Raw genomic sequence first — 21,478 nt, 5'->3', positions numbered from 1 at the left:
TGAATGCGGCTAAAGCCATGATGGACGTGTTAGCTGGGGTGGGCTTGTCAAAGGAAAATTTGACAGATCAAGGGACCCCTTTGTTTCCAAAATGATTAGTCAAGTCTGTCACGTGTTGGGTGTTACTCATATACGAATAGGCGCCTATCACACCCAAACCGACAGTTTGGTTGAAAGATATAATGCCACCTTGAAAAACACTTTAATGGTCCCAAGATAAGGAATATATATATAATTTATCTTTTTTCTTCTCTCTTCTGATACTATTATTTTCTCATATATGGTTCGGAGGAAAGAAGGGAACATAAAGCAGGGGCGCTTCTAATCTTTTATGTCTAGTGAATGGCAGATCAGTCACACAATAACCTTCAGTTGCCTTCACTGGGACACTACTTCTTTTCCAACCTAACCACTAGAGGTGTTGATGAAAAAGAATTTTAGTTATTATCTCGGGAATCGTTACTTACTGCTTGTTTATTGTTTCCGCCGAGATTCCGGGTAACACAGCTACACCTGAAGACCTAGAAGGAGAAAAGGAGACAACAGAAAATCAATACTTGAAGACGTTTTCATTAACATTTACGTATATAATTATCGCAATACTTTGGAAAAAAAAGACACCACTGAGAAACAAACTAAGCCTCCTCGCCTTTCCATCTGGCGCAGTCTCCCAAAAGTATCACAAGTGGTGTAAGAAGTGGGATCTGTGGGAGGAGGAGCCTAGCGCGCAACCAAGATGGCCGCGTAGGTGCGAGGCTCCCGAGGACCTCCGTGACCTCCTACATAAATCCTGAAAATATCCTGTCCTAGATGAGGGGACTGTGTTGGTGAGCCCGAGCTGAGGTGTTACCCGTTTTCCGCTTCCAAATTGGACCTCGGACACCGGCGGGAGCACCGACTGAGGTTTGCGGCCTTCTCCACGCCGGCCCCCCGGATTGGAGTTGCGGGGCGATCCGGAGACAAAGTGATCAACAGCGGCGGGCAGGGCTGGGCGACTCGCGTACCCCGCACTTTCACTTTCGCTTTTGCACCCTCCTTGCTGCGTAGGCGAGGTTGGGTTGCGGGCGGTGTGCGGTGGTGTGGCCTCGTTGGGGTGCCCTGCTGGCCCGCCGGCTGTGATCCGTCCTGCGGACCTGTGGATGCCCCCCCCCGGAGCCCGTGAACTGGTTTGTCGGCCTTTTCCGAGGTGATTGGCACGATTTGGGGACTGTAACCATGTCCACAAAGCAAGATGGCGACCGGGCAAAGGTGAAATCGACCCGCCGTGGCGCAGCCCATCAGTCCAACAGCATGGACCGCTACACCCTCCAGAAGGGATCTCCCGAGGTGCCGCGTAGGTCCCCTGAGGGCCCGACTGATGCTCCTGCTCTGCCCGCGGATCTGACCCTGCGAGATGTCATGGGCGCTATCGCCGAGATGAAGGCCTCGGTGGACCAGCGCTTTGACACACTGGCGCAAAAGATTGACTCGGTCCACGTGGATGTTGGCCTGGTGAGGGCCGATTTATCCAAGACCAATGACCGGGTTGATTCTTTGGCCCACACCACCTCGGGCCTCACAGCGGACGTGGCGGCCCTCCAAAAGGAGGTGCGCCGGCTTGGCCAGGCGAGCGCCCTGATGGATCGTCGACTGGAGGATTCCGAGGGCCGGGCCCGGAGGAACAATGTCCGCATTGTCGGGGTGCCGGAGGGACGTGAGGAGGCGGCGGCGGACCTGTTTGTGGAGGACCTGATTCTCACCCATCTCCAGCCCCGGGGGCTGAGTAAATTCTTTGCGGTGGAACGTGCCCACAGGGTTCCCGGAGGAAGACCTAAGGCCGGAGCCCCTCCGAGGCCTCTCATTGCCCGGATTTTCAACTTTCGGGATAGAGACGCTATCCTGCAGACTTCTAGGCAACAAGGACCGGTCAGACTTGACAATATGGACGCAAACTTCTATCCTGATTTCACCCCAGCGGTCCAGAAGCAGAGACTGAGCTTTCTCGGAGTCAAACGTCGTCTACGGGACCTGAACCTCAAGTATGCGATGCTTTTTCCAGCTAAGTTGCGGGTGGAGGTGGATGGCCGCACGCACTTTTTTGATCGTCCCGAAGCGGCCGGGGACTGGTTGGACTCCTTGCCCGGGGATCGGGGCCGGGGGGGTGGGGGGGGCGCGGTTGGAGGGGAGGGCTCGCCGGATCAGGACTGAGGGACTAATAGTAGGCCTCGCTCTGGACAACATTGTCGTCACTTTTGACTGTTCGTTAAGTCCCCCTCCTGTGGAGGTGGTACAGGGTCTCTTGGGGGCTCTCCCTCCTCCTCTGGGGGACTAGTTAGTTTAATCATTCATGGGGCGACAGGCACACTGCACTTTGGGGGGGCTGTTTGGGCTCATGCAGGGGTGCAGGGAGGGGGGAGTTCTGTTGGGATGGGTGGGTTGGGGTGGGGTGTTGTTCGTTTTTACCGCAAGGCAAACCCTTTATTGTATTGGTGTTTTTAAGGTGCTCTCGGGGGGACGAATGATGGCTTCTGTATGTGATAGGGGGTAGGGACCTGACTTTATTGTCCTGGAACGTTAACGGACTGGGGGATAGGATTAAGCGAGGTGTGGTCCTGCAGTATTTGAAACGACTTTCGCCAGATGTGGTCTTTCTGCAGGAGATACACCTTATTGGTAATTCCTTTTGTGCCATGAATCGGCGTGGCTATCGCTTGGTGGCCCACTCGGGCTTCACGTCGGGCTCACGGGGGGTGGGCATCATGGTGAAGAACTCGCTCCCGTTGGAAATAGACGAGGTGCGCCATGATGAGAGGGGACGCCACACTGTCTTAGTGGGGAGAATGGAGGGTAAAGTAGTTGTCTTTGTATCAGTGTACGTCCCACCGGGGTTACAGTCTACGACTTTTGCAGACCTAGGGCGCCTCCTCCTTGGCCTTCCGGGGGGGCTTCTGGTGGTTGGGGGGGACTTCAATGCGGTGGTTTCTGGGACCGTGGATCGTCACCCCCCTAGGGACCTCCCCCGGGCGCAGGCGTGGCTGTCCGGCTTCTTAGATACACTGGGATTGGTGGACTGCTGGCGCTTAAAGCATCCCACGCAGCTGCAGTACACCTTCCACTCGGGTGCCCATGGTAGCCTCTCACGGCTTGATTATGTCCTTGTCCCTGCGGCCTATGTTGGGAGGGTAGGAGAGGTGCGCCATTTGGCGCGGGGTATTTCAGATCACTCCCCGCTCCTGTTGCACGTTGATGTCTTCCCGAGGGGGGAGGGCAGGGTAGCTCCAATCAATGCCTGGTACCTGCGCGACCCCACCATTCGCGCTGATTTGATTAAATCCTTGCAGCGGTATTTCGATGAGAATGTGGGGTCCGTCCCTTCGGCTATCTCCCTGTGGGAAGCCTTCAAGACAGTTCTTAGAGGGGAGGCCCTCTCCTTTATCTCCCATGCCCGGAGGCGCGAGCAGGAGGAGGTGACCCGGGTGGAGGCCGAAATCGCTGAATTGGAGGGTGATCTAGAGGGTGGGGTGACGGATGCTGCACTACATGTTCTACAGCTTAAGCAGGCGGCCTACAGGGCCCTCGTCACGGAGGCAGCCAGGGGCCTCTATAGAGAGCAACAGGGGCGACTGTATGATGTGGGTGATAAGGCTGGTAAACTGCTTGCATGGTTGGATAAAAAGGAGAGAGCGAGTCGTGTGGTCCCGCTGATTGAGAGGATGGATGTGTGCGTGTCACCGAGCCAGAAGACATTGTCTCTTGTTTCGCGGATTATTTCCGCGAGGTGTATTCCCCGGTTTCTCCCTGCTCGGAGGAGGATTCCCATGCCCTGCTTAGGGATATCGCGCTGCCTTCCCTTTCGGTGGAGGACAGGGTGTCGTTAGATGCCGCTCCTACCTCCGACGAAATTGCCCTTGCCATACGCTCGGTCGCATCCGGCAAGGCCATGGGCCCGAACGGCATCCCTATTGAGTTGTATAAGCTGCGACCGGATGTACTGGCACCCCACCTCCGTGCGATGTTCCTGGCGGCCCACTTGCTGGGCTCCCTCCCGCCGGACCAACGTCTGGCTACAATCGTGGTGATTCACAAGGAAGGGAGACCTCGAGACCGGGTTACATCCTATCGGCCTATCTCGCTCTTGAATGCGGAGCCCAAAATCCTCGCCAAGGTGCTAGCCAACCGGCTGGTCGGCGTGGTGGGCGATCTGGTCCACCAAGACCAGTCCGGCTTTATTCCCCATCGCAACACGGCCCTTAATCTGCGGCGCTTGCACGGGGTGCTCGCGCGTGTCCCGTTTGTGCGGGAGCTGGCCATATTGGCGTCCTTAGACGCCACCATGGCGTTTGACACGCTCGAGTGGCCATACATCTGGGCTATGCTGGCGAAGTTTGGATTTGGCCCGGGGTTCATCAGCTGGGTCAAATTGTTGTATTCGGGCCCATTGGCGCAGGTGGTGGTGAATGGAAGAGTATCGGTCCCATTCGAGCTGGGACGGGGCACGCGACAGGGCTGTCCCTTGTCGCCGCTCCTGTTTGCGCTGGCCTTGGAACCCCTGGCGGAGTGGCTGCGGTGGCACCCTTCCATCCGTGGTCTCCGTTGGACCCCCGAGTATGAGGACCGCGTGTCCCTATACGCTGACGATATCCTTTTGTACCTAGCCTCCCCGCGTAAATCACTGATTGTCCTGGTTGATGTTTTGCACTCATTCGGCCGCAACTCAGGCCTTGTCATCAACTGGGCTAAATCATGTGTGTATGTGCTTTCCGGGGAGGCTCCCGTCCTCCCGCGGGGCTGTCCGATCCAGATTGCCTCCCAGGGGTTTCGGTACCTGGGGGTTTACATTACTCTGGACCCGGAGGCCCGCTACGAGCGGAATTTGCTTCCCCCCCTCCAGCGCTTGAAGGAGGACATCGCGCGCTGGCGGCGCCTGCCGCTTTCGCCGCTCGGCCGGGCGGCATTGTTTAAGATGATGTCATTGCCACGCTTCCTGTACGCTCTCCAGAATACTATGGATTTAGTCCCGGCGCGCTACTTCCGTGAGGTGGAGAGTCTACAGCGCCGCCTGTTCTGGGACGGGAGGCCGCGTATTGCCCTGGCGAAGTTGACGCTCCCATGGTACGACGGGGGGATTGCCCTCCCGGATATTAAACGGTATTACTGGGCCTCCCAGCTAGCTGCAATTAATCATGGCCTTTACGGGCCCGCCTTAAACCCGGCATTTGAAATGGACAAGATGCTCCTGCCTGGTGGCGACTATAATCGAGCGCTCTACTCTGGCGCGCCCGGCCCCCGCCTGACGGGACCTACGCGTGTCATGGTGCGAGTATGGCACGCGGCTAACGCAGCTATGGGGTGGAAGGACCGTTTGACCCGGGCATCACCGTTGTACGCGTCTGAGAGATTGGGCTCCCTGTGGACCTCGAAGGGCTTCGAGAAGTGGGACACGATCGGCATCAGTAAAGTGGGGGACCTCTGGACGAGGGGGGGATTTAAAACATTCGAGACGCTGCAGACGGAGTTTCAGCTGCAGGGCAGTGAATACTTTCGGTACTTGCAGGTCCGTCACGCACTGGGCTCCGTCTTCCCAGACGTCGCCTCCATCCCGGAGTCTTCCCCCCTGGAGGATAGAGTGCTGGATGGCCACGTTCCGGACAGCACGATCTCCCTTATTTACAAAAAATTGATTAATGACCGCTCGGGCTTGCTGACTGGCCTCCGCGAGGCTTGGGTTGCCGACGGGCTGGAGTTGGACGACGAAGACTGGATTTCCGCGGTGGCCTCTCCGAAGGAGGTGGCCATACCGGCTCGCCTTCGCTTCGTCCAGCTTAAGATACTCCACCGGGTTTACATGACGGGGCCAAGGCTTCTGCGTATGGGCTATGCTGAGGATGGGTTGTGTAAGCGTGGGTGTGGTGCTTTGGCGTCTTTTTTGCATATTTTGTGGGAATGCCCGAAGGTGGAGCGATTCTGGCGTGGTGTGCATGAGGTCCTGCGAGTGGTCACGCATGTCGCGCTGCTGCCTGAAGCGAGGAGATGCCTGCTGAATGTGTGGGAACCAACTGACTACTCGGTTCCGCAGACGCGATGGGTGACTCTGGGATATATGATAGCTAAGCGTGACATTGCTCAACTGTGGGGATCCCAGAGGCCCCCGGCGGTGTCGGCCTGGAAAGAACACATGGATTGGTGCATGTTCCGAGAAAAGGTGGTGTACGTGGCGAGGGGTAAGCCTGGGGCATGGGTGAAAGTATGGGGCCCCTGGAACGCCTACCGCGGGGGCATCTGCGCGCCACCACTGCTGCCTGCGGCCTCACCAGCCCCGTCCCCTTAGTTGACTCCTTTCCCTAGCCCCGAGCACGGAGTTCCCCCAGTCCTCGATCTGTTCCCCTTCCCCTCTTTAGACTCCTGTGGATGGCTGGGGTCCCCCATTCGGGGAGCACGTGCTATTACTTTCGATTGCGGGTTGCCTTGCGGGTGTGGTTTGCGTGTTGTTTGTATAAAATGAAACCGTATTGTGGGGTCAGAGTGATGGGGCCCACGACGTTGATACCTCCTGATTTTGCTTCTCTGCAACGCCAAGTGTTTTGGCACGTATGTCATATGCTCCTATCATTCTAGCGGCCGGCCGGAAGGTTGTAGGCCCATACTTGTATATTCTTGAGATTGCAATAAACGGTTTCAAAAAAAAAAAAAAAAAAAAAGAAGTGGGATCTGGAAGTATGGCGGTGGTGGTGACCAAGATCGCTGAGAGCCATCACAAGCTGGAGCAGGCGATGGAAAAATTCCTCAGTACAGCAGCGGAAGATCGTGAAGCAATATACAAGGCCCTGACAACATGATATACGACGCAGGACACAGCCCTTGGAAGATTGGCTGATACTCTGGGACAACAGAGTGGGCTTACCACGTTGCCCTCAGTGCTTCTGCAAAACATATGTAAGTGGAGAGGGTCCATATTTTTTCTTTATTTCGAGAGCATGGAACAGGTCGCAGCCTGGCCGGCTGATGGATGGAAGCAATATCTAAATCCTTTGTTAAAGGGGGTGTTACAATCCATCTTCCAGGCTTCAAATCCTCACTACTACTCTCTATACTGAGATAAAAAGAACATTCTGGAGCGATTTGGGGTTGACGATGAAACTTATTGAAAAAAATTGCATCATCTTAAAGATCGAGATGAACAAACACCCAGGGTATTGTATTACAGGGTGAAAGAATTAACTGACCGTTGGTTAAAACCCCTCACAGCAACCAAGGAGGGCATAATGGAAAATATACATGGAGCAATACCTCATCTCCATCATCCTACCGTACAGGAATGGGTAACACAGCATACCCATCTGACTCTAGAACAAACTGTTGAAATAGCTATTGCCTATAGTCGAGCTTAGGAACTACAAAAAGGGAGGCATGAGTCAAACTGGAGAAGACCAAGTTCAGTACCTGTTAGTAATCCTCCTCCCCCTTTGCAGAAAAAACCTGAACTTGTGACTTTATTGCCTGGTCCTGTAGTACAGACTCCTATGTCTCGACCAAGAGGTTTCTAATGTGAAAGGTAAGGACATAAAGCACGATTCTGCCCTCAAAAGGCAGAGCTCATAGAAACAGGAATGACTCAGGTCCTATATAATAATGCTGCAAGGAAACATCTCCCTTGCCATTGTGAGGTATTCGTGAATGATGTACCAGTTACTGCGTTGGTAGACACTGGATGTCTTCAAAGTGTGATGCAGTCCCAAGTCTTACCACATCCTGTCTTCAGGCTCATGAAATAGAGAATATTCAGTGTGTATATGGGGATAGTAAAAGATACCCTATAGCAGAAATATGCCTGCAAAACAGTGATCTACCCATTGTTCCTCTCAAAGGGGGTCTCAAACCCAAATTTCCAGAACTTATGATCATAGGTAACGATTATCCTCATCTCAATTCCTTGGTGCAAGATACCTGCAAGGATGGAGATGATTTGTCAGCTACTGCTCCTTTCTCTCAAGTGGACAACTATGAATGTCAACCTGCCAATCAGAGAAAAAGTAGAAAACAGCAAAGGGAGGAAAAAGGACAAATCCCTTTAAAGGTTTTTTCTAAACAGGTGGAGGATTTTGTCTGGGATAATGACCACAATTTCAAGGCAGCTTCACGGGAGGATCCCTTATTCTACAAGGCCTGGCGTGTAGCAGCTAATCAAGAAGACCCGGCAAAAGTATGTCCTCAATTCTATGTGCACAACGGGTTGTCGTACAGAAAAGGTGGCCCTAAGGATCCTGCCCAATTAGTGATCCCCACCCCTTTTAGGGAAGAGGTCCTGTTCTTGGCCCAGAGCCACCGTCTGGGAGGTCATTTTGAAAGGAAAGAAAACAAGCAGCCCATTTTAGATAAATTCTACTGGCCAGGTGTTTCTCAACAAGTACAAAAATACTGCAAAGAATGTCCTAAATGCCAAAAGTTTAGCGGTTATAAACCGCCCAGAGTACACATGATGCCATTGGCCATAAAAGATGTACCCTTCACCGGAGTGGGGATGGACATAATAGGCCCTCTTTTACCTTCTAGGAATGGATATCGCTATGTGTTAGTACTTAACTATGCCAAGTGTTTTCCTGAAGCCATTGCTTTGCGTAATGCCAATACTATGAATGCGGCTAAAGCCATGATGGATGTGTTGCTGGGGTGGGTTTGTCAAAGGAAATTTTTACAGATCAAGGGACCCCTTTGTTTCCAAAATGATTAGTCAAGTCTGTCACGTGTTGGGTGTTACTCATATGCGAATAGGCGCCTATCATACCCAAACTAACGTTTGGTTGAGCGATATAATGCCACCTTGAAAAACACTTTAATGGTCCCAAGATAAGAAATATATATAATTTATCTTTTTTCTTTTCACTTCTGATACTATTATATTCTCATATATGGTTCGGAGGAAAGAAGGGAACATAAAGAAGGGGCGCTTCTAATCTTTTATGTCTAGTGAATGGCAGATCAGTCACACAATAACCTTTGGTTGCTTTCACTGGGACACTACTTCTTTTCCAACCTAACCACCAGAGGTGTTGATGACAAAGAATTTTAGGTATTATCTCTGGAATTGTTACTTACTGCTCGTTTATTTTTTCCGCCGAGATTCTGGGTAACACAGCTACACCTGAAGACCTAAAAGGAGAAAAGGAGACAACAGAAAATCAATACTTTTTTTTTTTTGTTTAAACATTTTTTTATTATTTTCGTACCAACATCCCAATACAATTCCCACAAGAGCCCCAGCACCCCACTGAAGAGCGTTACATACGACATGTCAACTGTGTATACATGGGAAAGGTTACCCTTCCCGCTTGGGCTCCCAACAGAAAATCAATACTTGAAGAGATTTTCATTAAAAGTTTACGTATATAAATATCGCAATACTTTGGGGAAAAAAAGACACCACTGAGAAACAAATTAAGCCTCCTCGCCTTTACATCCGGCGCAGTCTCCCAAAAGTACCACAGTATATACTGAGATAAAAAGAACATTCTAGAGCGATTGGGAGTTGACGAGGAAACTAATTGAATAAAATTGCATCATCTTAAAGATCGAGATGAACAAATACCCAGGGCATTGTATTACAGGGTGAAAGAATTAACTGACCGTTGGTTAAAACCCCTCACAGCAACCAAGGAGGGCATAATGGAAAATATACCTCGAGCAATACCTCACCTCCATCATCCTACCGTACAGGAAGCTATTGCTCTGCGCAATCCCAATACTATGAATGTGGCTACAGCCATGATGGACGTGTTCGCTGGGTTGGGTTTCCCAAAGGATATTGTGACAGATCAAGGGACCCCTTTGCTTCCAAAATGAAGGGGCAAGTCTGTCACGCCAGTCAACTCAAACTCAATCCTGAAAAAACTGAGCTGGTCCTGACTGGCAGGACCTCCAACCCCTGGAATGACAGTTACTGGCCACCTATGTTAGTCAATCCCCCCCAACCTGCTGACTCAGTGAAAAGCCTTGGAGTCATTATAAGTAAAGACTTGACCATGAAAGCTCAAATCAGTGCCGTGGTATCTTCCTGCTTTTTTCATCTTCGCAGAATTCGTAAGATCTCGAGATTTCTGACTACCGAGGCCCTCACTCTGGTTCTCATGGCCTTAGTTATTTCCCGCATAGATTATGCTAATTCACTGTATGTTGGCATTCCGGTTTACCAGCTTCACCGCCTACAATTGGTTCAGAACCAAGCTGCCAGACTTATCTTTCAACAACCGAGACATCAACATGTCCGTCCTCTGATGAAGAGCCTTCACTGGCTCCCAGTAGTAAAACGTTGTACTTTCAAATTGGGCTGTACTATCTTCAAAGCCCTAGCCGGCCTTGGCCCTGACTTTATCTCATCCCTGGTACTTCGTTATACACCTTTACGTGCTCTCCGTTTCTCTCATTCTAACCTCCTTGTTACCCCCCCTTTTAAACGGAAAAAACACGGCGGCCTCAGTTTCTCTTTTCTGGCTCCCCAACTCTGGAACTCTCTCCCTATTGAGCTCAGACTTGCAACCTCTCTCTCTCATTTTAGAACCCTCCTTAAAACTCTTCTATTCGTACAGGCTTACTCATAAATTCTGTTTATTACACTTCTGCCGCATCTCTCCCACTAGCGCCATGAAACCGTTTGGTGTACGAGCGCTTTATAAAATTTTTTAACATAACATAACGTCACGTGTTGGGTGTTACTGATATACGAATAGCCGCCTATCACCCCCAAACTGACGGTTTGGCTGAGCAATATAATGCCACCTTGAAAAACACTTTAAAAAACGAATAAACTGCAAAATGAGACATTAGGAGGATTTGCAACACTTGGCCTTGTTTGTCATAAGGAGCAAAGTCCAGAGGAGTACAGCTTATTCCCCATTTGAGCTCGTATATAGATGCCAACCTAAGTCTCTGATAGCCATGGTAAAAGAAAAATGGGAAAATGGAGGGGACGACACTAAACCTTTGCCCTAGTATGTAGCAAGGCTACAGACACATCTAGGTCAGATACGGAGAATGGTGAGAGAAAATCTGGAACAAGTCGAAATCCAACTAAAAGGACAATATGACAAAAAAGGCAAGAAGAGGGAGTTTGCTGTGAGAGTCCATGTTTCGATTATGATGCCATCATCAGATCATAAACTACTGAGTAAGTGGCAGGTACCTCACAAAGTGTTAGCTAAAGTGACTGTGTCACCCATCAAATTGAACTAGATTAGTGTAGAAAATCTTCCAAATATACCATATCAATCTCCTCAAGAAATGGGAAAGCCCCTTAACAGAGCTGACAGGAGTATGAGTTGAAAGAAAACCTCTCTTTCTACATAGTATAGATCCAGATTTAACCCCCTCCCTTAGACAAGAATTGATAAAGTACATACAACCCTGTGCCAAGGTCTTCTCCATTAAACCAAGTCAGACCAATGCAGTTGAACATGCTATGCGCCCCCCCCCCCACCTCATGAAAACAGTAAGACTAAAACCCTACCGTACCCCGGAAGGTCATAGAGAAGTTATAAAAACAGAAGTACAACAAATGTTACAGATGGGGATTACTGAGCCTTCCACCAGCGAGAGGAGTTCCCCGACAGTGTTCGTGCCAAAAACATTTTATAGTTTAAACCGATTCTTCAGATACAGGACTAGGAGCTGTACTATTCCAACAGGAAGAACATGAGAAGAACACCCTATAGCCTATATCAGCAGGAAACTCTTCCCCAGGGAAAGACACTATGCAGATATTTAAAAAGACGCTTTGGCCATTAAATGGGCTATTAATACATTACAATATTATTTAGAGAGCTGCGAGCTTACACTCTGTACTGAACACGCCCGTTAGAATGGATGGCACGAAATAAAAGTAACAACGAGCATGTCCTTTGATTGGCTGTTCAACTATTTCACTTTCAAACCCTCCATCGTAAGGGGAGTCAGCAAACCAATGCAGATTTCTTAACCTGATATCCCATGAGAGTTTTTTGCTACCAATAAAGTAAGGGAAGGGAGAAGTGGGGACTTACATACCTGGGGATCTTCTTACATACCTGGGGATCTTCTCGCTGTATTTCCTCGACACTGTAAGACCTGGGTGTGATGCGGGCGATACGGAAGACTCGTCTTCCGTGAACTTCAAGATGGCGGCGGCTCTCTCCCACCAGGATGATGGCAGCGCTCTAGTTCTCCCGGCTGGCGCAGACCTGACGTCACACGCCGAGCCAAGAGAGGGCAGAATCGCGTCGGACAGGCGAGGAGGAGAAGAACACGGAGTAGCGCCGGAGAGGGACCTGTACAGCGGACCGAGTCGAGGGAGTACCGGAGAGGGAGAACAGAAGGACCGTGAGGACCCAGCCAATACCGCTCTCGTGTCCAGTCGTCCATCGGAGAACCAGGACGCCGAGACACCCCATGCTACAGTCCCGGAGGACTGTAGCTCCAGGTCAGTGCCTTTCCTGACCTATTTAAAGCGCTTAACTGGGAGGGGGAGAGCAGGGAGGACACACGAAGCAGGGCACTAGTCAGGACCGTCCTATCCCTCACGACCCCCCCCCCTCACAGACCGTGGTGACAGTACAAGCAGGTGGAGGATCAATCACACCCCAAATAAAAGTCCTGTGTTTGACGGGAGGTTGTTTTGTGTTTCCTTTGTTTCCATGAGACACGACGTTACCCAGAGAACCCCAAGAGGCTGACGTAAAGCGGATAGACGAAGAGGGAGCCAAGGAAGCGGCAACCGGACCTGGGACTTCGTCTCCTTTACTTTGCCCTTATGACTGGGTGTCTCAGTTACCCCTATTCGGACCTTGTTTAAACCATTAATAAAAACCCTAACATCCTCCGTCTGCCTCCTAAAGTACATCGTTACCTATTAGGGAAGAGAGTCAGTTGTAGGCCCTGGAAGGGCGGCAAACTCACACTGGGAAAAGAAAGAAAGGAAAGTTAAACAGAATGACAAATCAGTAAAAGAGATTTGTCTCTTTAAACAGACCTGAGGAGCTTACCAATGGAAAGGCGACTGCGGAAAGAAAATGGAGGCGCGAAACCCAGAAAAGGGGAAAAGAAACAAGGACGCAAGATCCCAAGAGGACAGAACAGAATCTGAGGAAGGAAGAATAACCCAGAATAATCCTGTCGAGTGGAAGGAGTACCCACCGCAAAGGGAGACTGCTGCGGAAACCACTGGCCCAGAGAATCTCAATGGACCCAGTCTGGAGGACGAGGGCGTCGAGTTGGGCCCAGAGGAATGGTGGATATCCCCAGAGGATGCTGAGTAGCCGCTGCAACTCTGGAGAGTTGCGGCAGAGCAGGTGAGTACCCGGGGACAGATTTTTAATATATTGAGAGGTAGGAGGAGTGAGTGGCATGGATACGGAACACAGGCAAAGTTGATGGAGGGTGTATTAGCACAGTGTACGCTTTCCCAAGTCAAAAATCTGTATCCAAAAGGAATTGCCTACATATAAATAAACATACGTACACAATAAGGACTACTATTCCCAAAATGCTGTGGGCAGAACAATATAAAGAAAAGGGAGATTGAAATCCCTATCGTATTCACACCAGAAGGGGTAAGAAAAATACATGAAAAGGGAAAGTACATGTAAAACAGTCCTGATTGGACTTTCCTGAATGGTCCCAAGATAAGGAATTTATATTGTCACGGTTCCTGCCCTGCCCAGGTGGGAAACAAACTCACGGAAGACTGGTGGACTGTACCCACTTCAAACGGTCTTCTTCTCTCCTCTCAGCAGGACGATTGGACTGCAAGCCCAAGCACCACGCATTTGGCGGACACCTTTTTGTTGAAGCACGGTCTCTTTAATTGGGATGCAGCCTCCGCCGCCCACAAAACGAACATCATCATACCCAGGCCAATAGCAGAAGGCGAGACCCGGAACAAGGTGTGGAGAACCTCCGGAAGGAGCAGTAGCAAGGAGGAAGAGGACGACATGAGGGAAAGGCTGGAGACGCCAGCCGAGGGACAACCGCTCCCGAGGAAGACTTCGGAGGAATCGGGGACAATTGGAATGCCAAGAGGCCAACGGTTCCGCACTGCGCCCAGTCAGCCTCCAGGAGGAGCGTGGCTCACTCAGGTACGGGAACGAGTTGTGGGGTGGGTTGGGCGGAGGGAGAAGTCCGACGCATAGGGCGGTTCTCTCTCTCTCTGTTACCTACGGCCTACCCAGTTCCTGAACACGAGCACTCACTCCTAAAACGTACGGCACTATATGGGTGTACCCTCACTCCCTTCCCCATTGCTTATAGCTATTGGAAGTAGTTACGATCTTCTCCCTTCTCTTCTTTCGCCCGAGTGCCCAGCCCGAGAGGGGAAGACCACGCTCTGAAGACCAAGAAGAGAAGAACTCAAAGCCATTTGCCGAAGACAGGATAAGACGTATTATCCTTGTAACTCGAACTCTGGCCACTCATAAAAGACGGGTTTACAGAAAAATAGAACCAAGCTTACACCGTCCTTGTCTAGACCTTGATTCTTCTCTCCCGTCACAACGGGTGGAGAATGTGGGCAGTCTGTCCGTAAGTACCAATATAATGGACGCCCTTATACCGCATATGGTTAAAGGACAGGAGAAGCTAGAATGGGCGGTGGAACATCAAATGGTCTCGCCCCAGGCAGACCGGGACATTTTCAAGAACTTAATGGCAGCCCAAGTGGAGGGGCTACAGAAGATATTGACAGAACAAAACCCCACCACAATCCGGGAACCTCAGAGCTACCCCCAGGGACCCACCGGCGTATCCCTACAGAAATAAGTAATAGGAGGGGATTCTGATGCCTTTCTCCTTAATTTCGAAAGAGCCGCCAGAGCCTGTGGTTGGCCGTTCAAGAAGTGGCCCTTCTTCCTTACCCAGTTGTTGACGGGCAAAGCCCAAGCTGCCTATCAGGTGGCAAACGCCACTGGGAACACACCGTATGCGGACGTCAAGGAAATAATCCTAGACCATTTGGGGATGGACGCAGAGGCTTTTAGGGTGTGTTTCAGGAAGGAAAGAGGGGCTCCCGGCGAAAACCCCCAAACCTTGTTTTTCCCTCTTAAACCAGCAGCTGACAAATGGCTGAGACCTAGCGAGAGCTTGAAAGAAGAGATAATGGACCGTATTTATCTTGAGCAGTACTTAGAGGCTCTTCCATATAATACCCAGAGGTAGCTTCGCCAACACACGCCTAACGACGGAGCAAGCGGTCGAGATGGTCACCACTTTTTCGTGGGCAGAACCACGGACTTGCATATGGGAACCCGAAAAATCTAGTAGACCTGCACAAGTGAAGTATGAAAAAAAAGAATAACAGACCCCCGCCAGAACTTCCAAGAACCCAGCCTCAGAGACCAGATATTCCCCCATTTAAAGGGCCACAGTGCTTCGACAGTGGCGACTGGGGCCACATAGCCCACTTATGTCCCCGAAAAAAATCCACGGAAGAACCTATGAAGGTGGGGTACATCCCGAGGTCAATCATGTATACAGCAAAGTTGGGGAGTGCTTTTTATGTAAGTGTAGAGGTGAATGGGAGGTCAGTTAGGGCCCTCCTGGACTCTGGGTGTAGGCAGTCTGTCATTTAGGGGAACCTGGTAAGACCCATCCAGATCATACCTGAAGCTACAGTGCACATCAGATGCATACACGGGGATGTAAAGCCTTATCATGTAGCCACGATAGCACTTACCCCGGCTAATGGATCCCCCTATACTGTCAGGGTGGGGGTTTTGGCGGAACTAACAGAGGAACTGATAATTGGAACAGATAATCCTGGTTTCATAGGGATGTTCCTCAAAACAGTTCAGGGCCAAAAAGAGAGGACAGAAGGTAAAATCCCCGGAGATGAATCACTATCATCACCCCAGAACCCTGGCTCCTAGATAGAAGCTGATCCTCCAAAACGCCTGGCAGAGTGCACACAATAACACAGACGCCCCTCCCACGTCTTATCCCCGGTTTTCCATCACCAATGGGTTGTTATACAGGAAGAAACAAAGGACGAACCCCCTCAATTACTAGTCCCTCTAGCCTTTAGGGGCCAGATACTTTTCTTCTCCCATTCTCACCTCACTGCCAGCCATATTGGGGCTGAGAAGACCTCACAAAACGTGTTAATGCACGTTTACTGGCCTGGGATATACGGAGACATAAAAAAATATTGTCAAGAATGTGAAACCTGCCAGAGAAAAAACACATATCGTCCTCCCCAGGTGCCCCTACAACCACTACCGGTGATAGGTAACCCATTCGAGAGGGTGGGCATGGACCTTATTGGACCCCTACCAAAAACCAGGAAGGGACACAGTACGCCTTGGTGATTGTTGATTACTCGACCCGATACCCCGAAGAGTTTCCTCTAAATGCCCCTACCACCCACAACATCACTGAGAGACTCGTAGAGCTCTTCTCTAGGGTGGGTTTTCCCCGAGAGATCCTAACAGATCAGGGCACCCCGTTCGTTTCCCGGCTTATGAAGGAAGTGTGTGTACTGCTCGATTTTTCCGGTCTTATTGTGTTGAAGGGTGATTTAGGTGACTTCAGTCTCTTTCCATTCAAGTCTAAGGGTTAGAGTAGTGTATAGAGCCTATTTATTAGGCACTTCGACATGATCCTGTGTTCTTCCCCATAGATTAGGGTTTGCACATATATCCTAGAGGATAGATCCGTTAGTATTAGGGGTAATCTGTTCTATAGTGAGGGTATTTCATGGAGTCGTGCTGAATCCAGGCCTGGTAGGCCTTAAACGGGAGAGACTCCATCTTTCTTTCCTCTCCGGCAGCTTGGAAAGTTTCTAGGTCGAGGGTGATGTTTTAGTTACGAGGTGTTATTCGCTTGGAGAGAACCGGTTCAGGCCGGCCCTTATCGAAGGATTGTATTTTTCTTCATGCCGAAGACACTACATCAGGCCGGCCGGCTGGGAACGTGTCCTTGGTACGGGGAGGTACAAGAATTTGGTGGGCGGCAGGTTACGGGCTGGAATTTTCCATGAGAAAATGCACCTCTATATTAGTGAAAGTCTGAGGCAGATACTTGCACTTGCTTCTTGTCCATGGGCGGCACCTGGCCGTTAGTAGTAAAGCTGCTACTCATTCCAGGGAAGACAGATGACAAACTTGGAGGTGGAGAAAAACCGAGAGATAGATATTCTAAAGAGAAGAGAGTAGCCGATGAGGAAGAGGTCCCAGTGACTCGGAGAGGGAGACGGGAGTAAACCCGTGATTGCGGAGGTGTGACTTCCAGGCGAATCCGAGGCGCAGACGAGAAGGGAACCTAGATGACCATTGAGTGCAGGCTACATACGACCAAGGTGATGTCAACCCCTCACTATTAGAGTGTACAACTTAATCTTTCACTTTTCTTTGCAGGTCATGTGATATGTATTATGTTCCGTGAGTGTGCATGTAATAACTAAATAAAGTATTCAGTTTGTAGTAAAGCAATATGTGCTACGTGTTCTTGTGTAAGAGGGTAACCTATTCTTCTAGTCAGCTGTGACTTAACATGAAATCCTGATCAGGTAGGTGGTAACTGAATAAGGGAGAAAGGAGCCCTTCGAACTGGGGAACAAGTTGTGCTCAACTAGCTGTCTTTGTGTGATCTGATATATAGTAACACTGATGTTGTGGTAATTATAGGATGAACTCGTACTAAGGCTGCCGTCTGGGCAGGAAGTCCTGGGTCCGTTTGGGACCGCGAGGCTGTGACTGCCGTCTGGGCAGGAAGTCTGTGGCTGCCGTCTGGGCAGGAAGTCCTGGGTCCGTTTGGGACCGCGAGGCTGTGGCTGCCGTCTGGGCAGGAAGTCCTGGGTCCGTTTGGGACCGCGAGGCTGTGGCTGCCGTCTGGGCAGGAAGTCCTGGGTCCATTTGGGACCGCGAGGCTGTGGCTGCCGTCTGGGCAGGAAGTCCTGGGTCCGTTTGGGACCGCGAGGCTGTGGCTGCCGTCTGGGCAGGAAGTCCTGGGTCCATTTGGGACCGCGAGGCTGTGACTGCCGTCTGGGCAGGAAGTCCTAGGTCCATTTGGGACCGCGAGGCTGTGACTGCCGTCTGGGCAGGAAGTCTGTGGCTGCCGTCTGGGCAGGAAGTCCTGGGTCCATTTGGGCCCGCGAGGCTGTGATTTGTAGGTCTTGGTATATATAGTAGGAATTCCCTGTCCTTAGGTGGTACATATATGTGGTTATTTAGGTGTGAACAGGCCCTAGGGAGGGGGTAACGTTCTGGTTTGGGTTAGAGAGGCTCTGCTGAGCGGGTTCTATCTGATCCGAAAACCCAAGCAGAACATTTGGCGTCACGAACCGTTTACGAAACCTGTGTGCGTTGTGTTTGTCTTGTGTTTGCTTTCGGCGCGTGCGTGGTTTTGTTTGCATTTTATTTTTGTATATTTGTGTGTATAATTTTTATTTTTCTTCCTTCTTTTCTTTTTCTTCTTTTCTTCTTTTTCCTTTTTCACGATGTTTTCTAGAAGGTCTAAATCTACTTTTAAGTTGCCCGTTGATATTCCCGGATGGGATTCAACGCCTTATGAAGCCTTGGCCCGTGAGTGGGCTGATTCCACTGGTTTGAGTGAGAATTGGAATTCTTCTTTGGAGCTGGCAGAGCCGGCTGATGTGATTGCTTGTTTGCAGAAGGCACCCGTATCGAAGGGTGAGGAGATTCCCATTTTGGGGCGCAGAGGTTGGATTCTTTTGTCTGCATACAGGATTCTGCATGAGAGATTGTTGAAGTTACAGATCTCTCTTAAAGATGTGGAAGCGCACTTTGTTGAGATTCAGAATTCTCATACTTTGTTGCGGTGTCAAAATAAGTTGCTTGCTGATAAACTTGAGACTTACCAAACTATTGCCGAACGGGCGGCTGTGCGAATTGCTCGTTATAAATACAAGAATCGGCGTGGTCGGGTTTCGACGCGAAAGGTGCGTCTGGTCGTGGCGACAGCCGGGCTGGATTGGAATCCTGATGAATGGGATGGTAATATCTGGAACTCGACTGATTCTTGTTCCTCGGGTGAGGAGTCTGCCAAGCGCGAGTCTTCTCGCTCCCGCCATGATTGTAAATCTGCTTCTCGCACCTTTGATGGTGCACCCCGTGATTACGCTCGTTCTTCGAGTGGGATCAATGCCTCTTCCACAGATTGTCCCTCTACGAGTACGGATCGGGCTCCTTGTGATGCTCGTCCCGCGGTTTCTGCGCATCCAGTTTTCCGTCGGAAGTTGCAGCAGTCTCCCAATGCTCCGCAGGGTATTTCTTTGGACTGTTTAGAAGACTTTACTCAGCAGGAAATTAGTGATATTTTGCAGCGATTTCGGCAGCGAGCTGGTGAGTCCTTGCTCACATGGATGGTGCGCCTTTATGAACTGGGCGCTGCTGGTATTATGTTGGATACTGGCGATTGTTTAAAGTTCTGTTCCTTGAGTTTGGATTCTACTGTGCAGGATCATTTTCGTAACTATACTGGTGTTGGTCAGATTTCTTTACTCCAATTGGCGACTGAGGGTTGTAATCTAAAATATCCTACTGAATCTGACTGGCCTGTGAATGACAAGCCGTGGTATACTTTGCGTGATGCTGCTCAACGTCTCAAAGAGGAGGTGATGAAAACGGCAATTTTTCTGGGTACTGCTGACAGGTTGCTTGATGGTTCATTGACATCTTCTGTGCGGAACCGTATCATTCGATCTTCCCCTGTTGCCTATAAGCAGGTCATGATGACTTTATTGATTAATCAGACTGGTAACGTATTATCTACGGTTTTGGAATCGGTGCGCCAACTCGGTGAGTTGGGTGAGTGGTTTAAACCTGAACGTCAGTCCCGGCCTGACACTCGTACTCCTGGTGAAAATAAACTTACTAGACGTGATATTTTTTCTGGTCTTCTGGCTGATGGTGTGCGGAGGGAGGACATTGATGGTGAGACTACCGCTCGTTTGTGGGAGTTGTTTCGCAAACGTGGCTTGGATCGAAAGGAGGGTGCCCGGCGTGTTCGGACCACTGAGTGTGATCGTGGTGGTTCTGATGGTAGCGGTGATGACGACCGCCGTGGGCGCTCTGTTCGTCGTGATGATCGACGTTCTGCACATGATGTGTCCCCCCGTCGAGAGAGAGACAGGGAGAGAGAGGGGGAAAGAGAAAGGGGGAGAACTGACTATGTTTACAGCAGACGTAGAGATGATAGGGATCAATCCCCTGAGTTGAGGAGGAGAGAGGATCGTCACAGTTTGGTCGATCGTAACCCGCAGTACAATGCAGAAGATACGAATCCGTTCCGTACTGGGAATGGATATGAACAGGAGGTACCGATACCTAAGAAACGTGAGAGTCTTTATCCTGATCTATCCTGGTACACAGAATGCAGTAAGAATGACTAGGAAATAGGTCAAGCTCCGGTACACAGATGGGCTCACAGAGATAATAGACCCTATGTAGATATTGATATTTATTGGAGACATCGTAATATCCAAAGGGCCCGAGCATTGGTAGATACAGGAGCGGAGGCCAATCTTATTCATGGAAAATCAAAGAAGTTTACAGGTCAGCCTTTTACTATTACCGGATTAGGTGGAAAAGAAACCCCTGCAGTTCAAACTTCGCTTGAAATGAGAATAGGTAGAATTCCTAGAAAAGAGTATTCTGTACTAGTAGTGCCACTTCTAGAATTCATAATTGGGATTGATATTTTGAGAGGAATGACTTTGCATCTAGATGACGGATGTTACCAATTTGGAACAACGCATTATATATCGTCCAGACCTATACGGGTTGGTCGTTTAAGAATGCCCCCCATACAAGTTCCCCATGCGACAAAAGTGGTTTGTCAGAAGCAGTATCGTATTCCAGGTGGTCATGAGGAGATTAGTACCACTATTCAGGAGTTAGTGGATGCAGGAGTCATAACCCCAGTTACTTCTGCTTGGAATAATCCTGTTTGGCCGGTGCGTAAGAGTGATAACTCTTGGCGCATGACCGTTGATTATCGAGAATTGAAAAAGCACACACCCTCTTTGACTGTTGCAGTACCGGATGTTATTACACTTATTGAGAGAATCCAAAAGCATCCAGGTACATGGTACGCGTCCATTGATATTGCTAATGCTTTCTTTTCAATTCCGATTGCCCCAGAGTGTCAGGAACAATTCAGTTTTACGTGGAACGGGCGTCAGATGACGTTTAGAAGTCTTCCCCAGGGCTATGTGCATAGTCCTACGATATGTCACCGGCTGGTGGCAGAGCATTTGGCTGAGGTACCGGTTCATCCCCAAATTCAGATATGTCATTATATTGATGATGTTTTGATCCAAGGCGAAACACAAGAGGAAGTTCAGACCCAATTAGACAGAGTCATTGAGTGCCTGCGTGAGAAAGGTTGGGAAATCAACCCAGATAAATTGCAAGGTCCGTCCCAGGCTGTAAAATTTTTGGGTATTAATTGGCATGAAGGGCACCGTGAAGTGATCCCTCAGGTTAAACAGAAGATTCTTGATTTTGCAGTTCCTAGAAATAGG

At 50.0% G+C, this 21,478-nt stretch overlaps 1 protein-coding gene across 9 annotated transcripts in view; it reads right to left on the bottom strand.

Moving 5' to 3' along the window:
* LRRC34 (leucine rich repeat containing 34) overlaps positions 1-21,478 on the bottom strand; it is a 341,237-nt gene that overhangs the window by 239,296 nt on the left and 80,463 nt on the right. For 7 of the 9 annotated variants that reach the window (XM_085633736.1, XM_085633737.1, XM_085633742.1 and 4 more), the window contains exons 5-6: positions 9,073-9,126; positions 468-521 (exon numbers count right to left, since the gene is read on the bottom strand). In XM_085633736.1, the coding sequence (XP_085489862.1) occupies positions 468-521; positions 9,073-9,126 (108 nt within the window). The remainder of the gene's footprint in view (positions 1-467; positions 522-9,072; positions 9,127-21,478) is intronic. The other 2 variants (XM_085633740.1, XM_085633745.1) reach the window with 1 other exon arrangement.

Source organism: Triturus cristatus, chromosome 11, assembly GCF_964204655.1.
Source record: "Triturus cristatus chromosome 11, aTriCri1.1, whole genome shotgun sequence".
NCBI lineage: Eukaryota > Metazoa > Chordata > Amphibia > Caudata > Salamandridae > Triturus > Triturus cristatus.
Note: the sequence above shows the minus strand (reverse complement) of the source record. Positions and strands in the feature narration are given on the sequence as shown.